Source organism: Ascaphus truei, unplaced genomic scaffold (assembly GCF_040206685.1).
Source record: "Ascaphus truei isolate aAscTru1 unplaced genomic scaffold, aAscTru1.hap1 HAP1_SCAFFOLD_1719, whole genome shotgun sequence".
Taxonomy (NCBI): Eukaryota; Metazoa; Chordata; class Amphibia; order Anura; family Ascaphidae; genus Ascaphus; species Ascaphus truei.
Window position 1 is genome coordinate 47,722 of NW_027454615.1, and position 11,349 is coordinate 59,070.

Here is an 11,349-nt window from a genome sequence, read left to right on the forward strand (position 1 = left end):
GCAGGGAGGGGACATAGAGAGTGACAGCTCAGCGCAGGGAGGGGACACAGAGAGTGACAGCTCAGCGCAGGGAGGGGACACAGAGAGTGACAGCTCAGGGCAGGGAGGGGACACAGAGTGACAGCTCAGGGCAGGGAGGGGACATAGAGAGTGACAGCTTAGCGCAGGGAGGGGACACAGAGAGTGACAGCTCAGGGCAGGGAGAGGACACAGAGAGTGACAGCTCAGCGCAGGGAGGGGACACAGAGAGTGACAACTCAGCGCAGGGAGGGGACACAGAGAGTGACAGCTCAGGGCAGGGAGGGGACACAGAGAGTGACAGCGCAGGGAGGAGACAGAGTGACAGCTAAGGGCAGGGAGGGGACAACGAGAGTGACAGCTCAGGGCAGGGAGGGGACACAGAGAGTGACAGGTCAGCGCAGGGAGGGGACACAGAGAGTGACAGCTCAGGGCAGGGAGGGGACACAGAGAGTGACAGCTCAGGGCAGGTTGGGGATATAGTGACAGCTCAGCACAGGGAGGGGACACAGAGAGTGACAGCTCAGCGCAGGGAGGGGACACAGAGAGTGACAGCTCAGGGCAGGGAGGGGACACAGAGAGTGGCAGCTCAGCGCAGGGAGGGGACACAGAGAGTGACACCTCAGCGCAGGGAGGGGACACAGAGAGTGACAGCTCAGCGCAGGGAGGGGACACAGAGAGAGACAGCTCAGCGCAGGGAGGGGACACAGAGAGTGACAGCTCAGCGCAGGGAGGGGACACAAGAGAGTGACAGCTCAGGGCAGGGAGGGGATATAGAGAATGACATCTCAGCGCAGGGAGGGGACACAGAGAGTGACAGCTCAGCGCAGGGAGGGGACACAGAGAGTGACAGCTCAGCGCAGGGAGGGGACACAGTGACAGCTCAGCGCAGGGACACAGTGTCAGCTCAGCGCAGGGAGGGGACACAGTGACAGCTCAGCGGAGGGAGGGGACACAGACGTGACAGCTCAGCGCAGGGAGGGGACAAGCACAGGGCAGAGCTTGGTGACAAAGGGGGGGAGAGGTACAGTCTGACACATGTGGCGGTCACAGCAGGACAGGTGACACAGAGGGGACAGTCACAGCAGGACAGGTGACACAGAGGTGACAGTCACAGCAGGACAGGTGACACAGAGGTGACAGTCACAGCAGGACAGGAGAGACACAGAGGTGACCGTCACAGCAGGACAGGAGAGACACAGAGGTGACAGTCACAGCAGAACAGGTGACAGTCACAGCAGGACAGGTGACAGAGGTGACGGTCACAGCAGGACAGGTGACAGTCACAGCAGGACAGGTGACACAGAGGTGACGGTCACAGCAGGACAGGTGACACAGAGGGACCTCGGCTCACACACCTGCGAGCTGCTCAGCGTTGTGTACACCTGTGTGCAGCCCTCGAACGGACAGTGAAACATCTGCAGCATCCCGTCAGCATCCGGCCCGCGCCCGCGCCGACTCCGCCTCCTGAAACACACGCACCAACATGGCCGCTCTGAGCACTCTGACCGCTACGCCCTATACACCCCGTTTAGTGGGGGAAGGGGTTACACGGCCGCCATGCTGAACTGCTGATGTCACTTCCTGCGGTTTGGGAAGTTGCCCTGGGGAGAAGCTGTGATGTCACTTCCTGCGGTTTGGGAAATGGCCCTTGGGAGAAGCTGTGATGTCACTTCCTGCGGCTTGGGAAGTAGCCCTGGGAAGAAGCTGTGATGTCACTTCCTGCGGCTTGGGAAGTGGCCCTGGGGAGAAGCTGTGATGTCACTTCCTGCGGCTTGGGAAGTGGCCCTGGGGAGCTTTGATGTCACTTCCTGTGGTTTGGGAAGTAGCCCTGGGGAGAAGCTGTGATGTCACTTCCTGCGGGTTGGGAAGTAGCCCTGGGGAGAAGCTGTGATGTCACTTCCTGTGGGTTGGGAAGTGGCCCTGGGGAGAAGCTGTGATGTCACTTCCTGCGGGTTGGGAAGTGGACCTGGGGAGAAGCTGTGATGTCACTTCCTGCGGGTTGGGAAGTGGCCCTGGGGAGAAGCTGTGATGTCACTTCCTGCGGGTTGGGAAGTGACCCTGGGGAGAAGCTGTGATGTCACTTTGGGCTGTGCGGACAAGGTCACCCTGAACGTGTGACACAAAATGACGTCAGGGGGTCAGGCGAAAGTGAGCGGCCATCTTGAAGCCGTGATCACTTCCTGCAGCAGGGAGAGGAGAACGCCGGCAGAGTAATGCGCCGATGCCCTGGCACAAGTGACGTCCCAGATTCAAAATGGCCGCTTCCTACTGCAGGGAATAGCATCACAGAATTAAAGATGGCCGCCCCCTGACGCACATGAGGTGAAGCAGCACTCACACTCACTTGTCTGGCTCTTTGGGGACCCGCTGCTCCGTGTCAGTCCTGTAATCCTTGTCCCCCACATGTTCCAGCCCGGTCAGTCCCAGAGCAGCGTTATCGTCACACGGCTGGGGGGCCAATTCTTCACCAGGCGCTTCCGTCTCACCCCCCTGCTCCCTCTGCAGAGAATACAGCGACTCCTCCTCTGAAAGGGAGAAGAGAGGGACAGACTCAGCGGCTCCCTCCTGTCTGTCACCCTGTAGGGGGAGGGACAGACTCCATGTACCATAGCTCCCTAATGTCTGTGTCACTGTGTCACCCTGCGGGGGGAGGGACAGACTCCATGTCCCATAGCTCCCTCCTGTCTGTGTCACTGTGTCACCCTGCGGGGGGAGGGACAGACTCCATGTCCCATTGCTCCCTCCTGTCTGTCACCCTGTAGGGGGAGGGACAGACTCCATGTCCCATAACTCCCTCCTGTCTGTGTCACTGTGTCACCCTGCGGGGGGAGGGACAGACTCCATGTCCCATAGCTCCCTCCTGTCTGTGTCACCCTGCGGGGGGAGGGACAGACTCCATGTCCCATAGCTCCCTCCTGTCTGTGTCACACTGCGGGGGAGGGACAGACTCCATGTCCCATAGCTCCCTCCTGTCTGTGTCACTGTGTCACCCTGCGGGGGGGAGGGACAGACTCCATGTCCCATAGCTCCCTCCTGTCTGTGTCACTGTGTCACCCTGCGGGGGGAGGGACAGACTCCATGTCCCATAGCTCCCTCCTGTCTGTGTCACTGTGTCACCCTGCGGTGGGAGGGACAGACTCCATGTCCCATAGCTCCCTCCTGTCTGTGTCACTGTGTCACCCTGCGGGGGGAGGGACAGACTCCATGTCCCATAGCTCCCTCCTGTCTGTGTCACTGTGTCACCCTGCGGTGGGAGGGACAGACTCCATGTCCCATAGCTCCCTCCTGTCTGTGTCACTGTGTCACCCTGCGGGGGGAGGGACAGACTCCATGTCCCATAGCTCCCTCCTGTCTGTGTCACTGTGTCACCCTGCAGGGGGAGGGACAGACTCCATGTCCCATAGCTCCCTCCTGTCTGTGTCACTGTGTCACCCTGTGGTGGGAGGGACAGACTCCATGTCTCATAGCTCCCTCCTGTCTGTGTCACCCTGCGGTGGGAGGGACAGACAATGTCCCATAGCTCCCTCCTGTCTGTGTCACTGTGTCACCCTGTGGTGGGAGGGACAGACTCCATGTCCCATAGCTCATTCCTGTCTGTGTCACTGTGTCACCCTGCGGGGGGAGGGACAGACTCCATGTCCCATAGCTCCCTCCTGTCTGTGTCACTGTGTCACCCTGCGGGGGGAGGGACAGACTCCATGTCCCATAGCTCCCTCCTGTCTGTGTCACCCTGCAGTGGGAGGGACAGACTCCATGTCCCATAGCTCCCTCCTGTCTGTGTCACTGTGGCACCCTGCGGGGGGAGGGACAGACTCCATGTCCCATAGCTCCCTACTGTCTGTCACCCTGTAGGGGGAGGGACAGACTCCATGTCCCATAGCTCCCTCCTGTCTGTGTCACCGTGTCACCCTGCGGTGGGAGGGACAGACTCCATGTCTCATAGCTCCCTCCTGTCTGTGTCACCCTGCGGTGGGAGGGACAGACAATGTCCCATAGCTCCCTCCTGTCTGTGTCACTGTGTCACCCTGTGGTGGGAGGGACAGACTCCATGTCCCATAGCTCAATCCTGTCTGTGTCACTGTGTCACCCTGCGGGGGGAGGGACAGACTCCATGTCCCATTGCTCCCTCCTGTATGTGTCACCCTGCAGGGGGAGGGACAGACTCCATGTCCCATAGCTCCCTCCTGTCTGTGTCACTGTGGCACCCTGCGGGGGGAGGGACAGACTCCGTGTCCCATAGCTCCCTCCTGTCTGTCACCCTGTAGGGGGAGGGACAGACTCCATGTCCCATAGCTCCCTCCTGTCTGTCACCCTGTAGGGGGAGGGACAGACTCCATGTCCCATAACTCCCTCCTGTCTGTGTCACTGTGTCACCCTGCGGTGGGAGGGACAGACTCCATGTCCCATAGCTCCCTCCTGTCTGTGTCACTGTGTCACCCTGCGGTGGGAGGAACAGACTCCATGTCCCTTAGCTCCCTCTTGTCTGTGTCACTGTGTCACCCTGCGGTGGGAGGGACAGACTCCATGTCCCATAGCTCCCTCCTGTCTGTGTCACTGTGTCACCCTGCGGTGGGAGGAACAGACTCCATGTCCCTTAGCTCCCTCTTGTCTGTGTCACTGTGTCACCCTGCGGTGGGAGGGACAGACAATGTCCCATAGCTCCCTCCTGTCTGTGTCACTGTGTCACCCTGCGGGGGGAGGGACAGACTCCATGTCCCATAGCTCCCTCCTGTCTGTGTCACTGTGTCACCCTGCGGTGGGAGGGACAGACAATGTCCCATAGCTCCCTCCTGTCTGTGTCACTGTGTCACCCTGTGGTGGGAGGGACAGACTCCATGTCCCATAGCTCAATCCTGTCTGTGTCACTGTGTCACCCTGCGGGGGGAGGGACAGACTCCATGTCCCATAGCTCCCTCCTGTATGTGTTACCCTGCAGGGGGAGGGACAGACTCCATGTCCCATAGCTCCCTCCTGTCTGTGTCACTGTGGCACCCTGCGGGGGGAGGGACAGACTCCGTGTCCCATAGCTCCCTCCTGTCTGTCACCCTGTAGGGGGAGGGACAGACTCCATGTCCCATAGCTCCCTCCTGTCTGTCACCCTGTAGGGGGAGGGACAGACTCCATGTCCCATAACTCCCTCCTGTCTGTGTCACTGTGTCACCCTGCGGTGGGAGGGACAGACTCTATGTCCCATAGCTCCCTCCTGTCTGTGTCACTGTGTCACCCTGCGGTGGGAGGGACAGACAATGTCCCATAGCTCCCTCCTGTCTGTGTCACTGTGTCACCCTGCAGGGGGAGGGACAGACAATGTCCCATAGCTCCCTCCTGTCTGTGTCACTGTGTCACCCTGCGGGTGGAGGGACAGACTCCATGTCCCATAGCTCCCTCCTGTCTGTGTCACTGTGTCACCCTGCGGGGGGAGGGACAGACTCCGTGTCCCATAGCTCCCTCCTGTCTGTGTCACTGTGTCACCCTGCGGGGGGAGGGACAGACTCCGTGTCCCATAGCTCCCTCCTGTCTGTGTCACTGTGTCACCCTGCGGGGGGAGGAACAGACTCCATGTCCCATAGCTCCCTCCTGTCTGTGTCACTGTGTCACCCTGCGGGGGGAGGGACAGACTCCATGTCCCATAGCTCCCTCCTGCCTGTGTCACTGTGTCACCCTGCGGTGGGAGGGACAGACAATGTCCCATAGCTCCCTCCTGTCCCGCTTACCCGTCACTGTCCCCACACTCCTCTCCTCCGTCTGAGTGTACGCCGACACTGCCTCCAGCGCTGCGCAGGTCCCCACCTCTCCCTCGCCCATCGACGTCACGTCCAACCGGATCCCCTGCGCCGCCAGCTCCTCGTACCCCGGCCCGGCGATGATGATGACCTGCGAGGGGACACTCGTGGCCACCACGTGCCCCAGCTCCTCCGTCACCCTTGTGTAAAGACCCGCCGTGCCCGGACTCATCTGCACCGGGACGCACACCACGGTGTCGGCGTCCCGCGCCCCCGCCTCTCCCGGGCTCTCCGACGGGGGCGGGCGGGGCACGTGGACGGGGCTCTCGCCCGAATAGGGGATGAAGATTTCGGGTAACCGCTCTGCGGCTGCAGAGCTGCTAGAGGAGGCGTCCGAGCAGGCGCCGTCGTCACCGCCTGCGAGCGGGAGAAACGCCGCGATTATTGGGATTATCGTGGCAGTGCCACGGCCATCTTCACCAATCTCCCTCTCTCACACTATCCTCCTCGGGCCCTCCATCTTGAGGGGGAGTCTTTTAATGGGGGGGGGGGGTTCCTCACCTCTGTGGTTGAGCGTCTTGAGCGGGCAGCGCAGGTCCTGGAAGAAGCGGTGCCCGGCGTGGCACTGCCACACGGCCGTGGCATACAGAACGTGGTTAGTGTCCAGCTCGGACAGCGTGGGCTCGTGGAGGCAGCGGCTCCCGTGGTCCTGGTACCACGTCACTAGGCTCTGTAGGCTGTTCACGCAGCGTCTCCGTCCTACGTGGGGGGGGGGGGGGGGGAGGGGGAGACAGGGAGAGGGCTGAGCTTTCCAGCCCTAGAGGTGCCAGATCCTGCGTCCTCCCTAGAGGTTCCTGCCTCTGTATCCAGCCCTAGAGGTTCCTGCCCTGCATCTAGCCCTAGAGGTTCTCCCCGCCCACGTGGCCCCCTCCGTGAGTTTTCCGTCCCCATATTCCTTGGATATCAGACTTACGTTTCTTGCGCTGGTCGCTTCCCTGGATGTTGTCCGAGGGTTTCCTGTAACACACAGAGCATGTGATGAGTGATATGGAGTACCACGAGTAACACTTCCCCCCCTCCCTCTGTATACATCTCTCTCCTCTTTCTTCCCCCCCCCCCCCCTCCATCCCGCCAGCCTCAACACACAGTAGTCTCCATATATACATAGACTGGAATAAATGGAATAAAATTAACAGGAGAAGGAAGACGGGACGGACACGCGTTGGGAAGAAACCAGACAATCTTACAAGGGAACCTCCCACTGCGCCTCAAGAGGAAAGTGTGTGACCCGTGTACCCTGCCCGCGCTCACGTATGGGTGTGACCCGTGTATCCTGCCCGCACTCACGTATGGGTGTGACGCGTGTATCCTGCCCGCGCTCACGTATGGGTGTGACGCGTGTATCCTGCCAGCGCTCACGTATGGGTGTGACCCATGTATCCTGCCCGCGCTCACGTATGGGTGTGACGCGTGTATCCTGCCCATCGCTCACGTATGGGTGTGACCCGTGTATCCTGCCCGCGCTCACGTATGGATGTGACCCGTGTATCCTGCCCGCGCTCACATATGGATGTGACCCGTGTATCCTGCCCGCGCTCACGTATGGGTGTGACCCGTGTACCCTGCCCGCGCTCACGTATGGGTGTGACCCGTGTATGATGCCCGCGCTCACGTATGGGTGTGACCCGTGTACCATGCCCGCACTCACGTATGGGTGTGACCAGTGTATCCTGCCCGCGCTCACGTATGGCTGTGACCCGTGTATCCTGCCCGTGCTCACGTATGGATGTGACCCGTGTATCCTGCCCGCGCTCACGTATGGGTGTGACCCGTGTATCCTGTCCGCGCTCACGTATGGATGTGACCCGTGTATCCTTCCCGCGCTCACGTATGGATGTGACCCGTGTATCCTGCCCGCGCTCACGTATGGCTGTGACCCGTGTATCCTGCCCACGCTCACGTATGGGTGTGACCGTGTATCCTGCCCGCGCTCACGTATGGCTGTGACCCGTGTATCCTACCCGCGCTCACGTATGGATGTGACCCGTGTATCCTGCCCGCGCTCACGTATGGCTGTGACCCGTGTATCCTGCCCGTGCTCACGTATGGATGTGACCCGTGTATCCTGCCCGCACTCACGTATGGGTGTGACCCGTGTATCCTGTCCGCGCTCACGTATGGATGTGACCCGTGTATCCTGCCCACGCTCACGTATGGGTGTGACCGTGTATCCTGCCCGCGCTCACTTATGGGTGTGACCCGTGTATCCTGCTCGCGCTCACGTATGGGTGTGACCCGTGTATCCTGCCCGCACTCACGTATGGGTGTGACCCGTGTATCCTGCCCGCACTCACGTATGGGTGTGACCCGTGTATCCTGCCCACGCTCACGTATGGGTGTGACCCGTGTATCCTGCCCGCGCTCACGTATGGGTGTGACCCGTGTATCCTGCCCGCGCTCACGTATGGGTGTGACCCGTGTATCCTGCCCGCGCTCACGTATGGATGTGACCCGTGTATCCTGCCCGCGCTCACGTATGGATGTGACCCGTGTATCCTGCCCGCGCTCACGTATGGGTGTGACCCGTGTATCCTGCCCGCGCTCACGTATGGGTGTGACACTTGGAACCTAAATATGAACATAATTCAGAAGCTTCAGACAACGCAAAGGATTACGGAGAGATGCATGCTGGGTATGACCCAGAGAAACGGGAAAAAGAATGAATGGGTTTACAATGTTGTCTGCAGATCGTAGGGGCGTCAAATATTCACTGTTGAATTTGATTCCTTTTTCTTCTCAATTCAATGTCTTGAACAATTCTACGTGTTGCAGTGAGAAGCTTTGGTAACACTGTGTCTCCCGGCCGCACTCCCTCACTGATCCTGGTAACACTGTGTCTCCCGGCCGCACTCCCTCGCTGATCCTGGTGACGCGGTGTCTCCCGGCCGCACTCCCTCGCTGATCCTGGTGACGCGGTGTCTCCCGGCCGCACTCCCTCGCTGATCCTGGTGACACAGTGTCTCCCGTACTCCCTCGCTGATCCTGGTGACACGGTGTCTCCCGGCCGCACTCCCTCGCTGATCCTGGTGACACGGTGTCTCCCGGCCGCACTCCCTCGCTGATCCTGGCGACACGGTGTCTCCCGGCTGCACTCCCTCGCTGATCCTGGTGACCCGGTGTCTCCCGGCCGCACTCCCTCGCTGATCCTGGTGATGCAGTGTCTCCCGGCCGCACTCCCTCGCTGATCCTGGTGACGCTGTGTCTCCTGGCCGCACTCCCTCGCTGATCCTGGTGATGCGGTGTCTCCCGGCCCCACTCCCTCGCTGATCCTGGTGACGCTGTGTCTCCCGGCCGCACTCCCTCACTGATCCTGGTGACACGGTGTCTCCCACTCCCTCGCTGATCCTGGTGACGCTGTGTCTCCCGGCCGCACTCCCTCGCTGATCTTGGTTACACGGTGTCTCCCGCACTCCCTCGCTGATCCTGGTGACATGTTGTCTCTCTGCCGCACTCCCTCGCTGATCCTGGTGACGCTGTGTCTCCCGGCCGCACTCCCTCGCTGATCTTGGTTACACGGTGTCTCCCGCACTCCCTCGCTGATCCTGGTGACATGTTGTCTCTCTGCCGCGCTCCCTCGCTGATCCTGGTGACACAGTGTTTCATGGTCGCACTCCCTCGCTGATCCTTGTGACGCAGTGTCTCCCGGCCGCACTCCCTCGCTGATCCTGGCGACGCGGTGTCTCCGAGCCGCACTCCCTCGCTGATCCTCATCTTGCTTATATCTTGATGTAATATAATGGTTGATGTGGGATTCTCGGAAATAAATAATAATAATAGTATGTTCTTGTATAGCGCTGCTAGTTTTACAGAGACATTTTGCAGGCGCAGGTCCCTGCCCCGTGGAGCTTACAATCTATGATTTTGGTGCCTGAGGCACAGGGAGATAAAGTGACTTGCCCAAGGTCACAAGGAGCCGACCAGGAATTGAACCAGGTTCCCCTGCTTCAAACTCAGTGCCAGTCAGTGTCGTTACTCACTGCCGCTCCTTCTCCCTAATATATATGAAATATTCTTATAATATTAACATACACTTCGTCTTCTTTCTGCATCTAAGCCCGCTGAGGTGTAGACAGAACCAAATGATTTTTCCTAATCTACGAATCCTAACATGAGCGGGAGATCGTATTCATTATTTCGGGAAATCACTTCTTGTACGACTTGGATGTGGCCCATTGTGTTGTATCCCCCTGGTAAATCCGGCACGTTCTCTAGGCTGAGCGAAGTACGGGGTCTTTTGCCGGCTGACTAGCGAGTACAGTATCTTCATAAAACCCTTGTAAGTGATTGGAAGTGGGCTGCTTGGTCTGTAGTTCCTGAGGACATCTGTGCCTCCTTCCTTGTGGATAATAACTCTGGCATTACTCCATTGCTCTGGCATTTTCCTGTTCTTCAAGTAGCATGCAGATTTTATGATTGTGTGAATATATATATATATATATATATATAACAAAGGGATAGGCACACCAAAAATATACAGAAATGTCCAACGTTTCGGCTAGCTTCTGGAGCCTTTATCAAGAGCAACAAGACTTTTCTGCATATTTTTTGTGTGCTCATCTCTGTTATTTTTGTACAGTACCTTATAGGTTCTCAGCACCGTCCCCAGTAGTCTGGTCTTTACTATTGAAGTGTGTGCCCCAATCCCTTCACATTGATACTGACACATACATACTGAAATTATGTACAGCAACTGCAGTACATGGAAGATCCTCGGACACATGCACACATACTGTACACCCCTCTCTTTCTATATACACTCATGCACAGTCCTGCTGAACCAAACTCCATCTGGACACATACTCGGTCTCACACTACAGACTTTATCTTCCCCTCTAAACTATGCACGCTCACGAGTCGGACCCTCAGTACTTAATGTGGCGGCAGTGCGTTCATTTGCACCTCATTCTGTTTGTGTAACTACTGTTCTCTCAGTGCACTGCGCTGCAGAATAGGATGCTGCTGTATTACTAAATAAAAGGAGAAAACACAAACACACACACACACACCTCTCCATAAACACACAAATGTATCATTTTATTCATATAGCGCCACAGTTTAGTGTGCAGCCCTTTTACAAAATGTCAATACAAGGTTAATAACGCACAAAACGACGGCGCGAAACGCAACAGGTAACTGACGACAAGCGGCAGTGAGGCCCTGCCCGAAGAGCTTACAATTATATATATATATATATATCTCATACGCTTGGTGCCCGCCTCACCCCGGTCTCTCCAGTCCCAGGAGATATGCGGCCAGCCTGGCGTCGCTCCACGCCTCTCCTCCTCCTCTCTCCCTCCTCCGCACCCAGGCCCTGTGCGCTTCCCCCAGGTAAACCCTCCGCACGTCATATTTCTTGCGGGACTCCAGCCTCCGCCGGGCCCGGTCTGTATCCGTGAGCCGCGGCCTCCCCCGAGCCTTCCTCCCGGGCTCATCCTCCTCATCTGAGCCGGGAATCGGCACTGGTGCCGCCATGACACCCTGACGTCACTCACACCAGCCTTTAGGAACCTTTCAAACCAAGCTTTATTGGCTTGCTTTGTCTTTA

At 58.4% G+C, this 11,349-nt stretch overlaps 1 protein-coding gene across 1 annotated transcript in view; it reads right to left on the reverse strand.

Moving 5' to 3' along the window:
• The window catches only part of ZNF653 (zinc finger protein 653), a 28,987-nt gene extending 17,638 nt beyond the window's left edge, over window positions 1-11,349 (reverse strand). The window contains exons 1-6 of the mRNA XM_075581938.1: window positions 11,026-11,349; window positions 6,718-6,761; window positions 6,306-6,503; window positions 5,736-6,161; window positions 2,366-2,546; window positions 1,377-1,485 (exon numbers count right to left, since the gene is read on the reverse strand). Of these exons, the coding sequence (XP_075438053.1) occupies window positions 1,377-1,485; window positions 2,366-2,546; window positions 5,736-6,161; window positions 6,306-6,503; window positions 6,718-6,761; window positions 11,026-11,276 (1,209 nt within the window). The 5' untranslated portion in view covers window positions 11,277-11,349. The remainder of the gene's footprint in view (window positions 1-1,376; window positions 1,486-2,365; window positions 2,547-5,735; window positions 6,162-6,305; window positions 6,504-6,717; window positions 6,762-11,025) is intronic.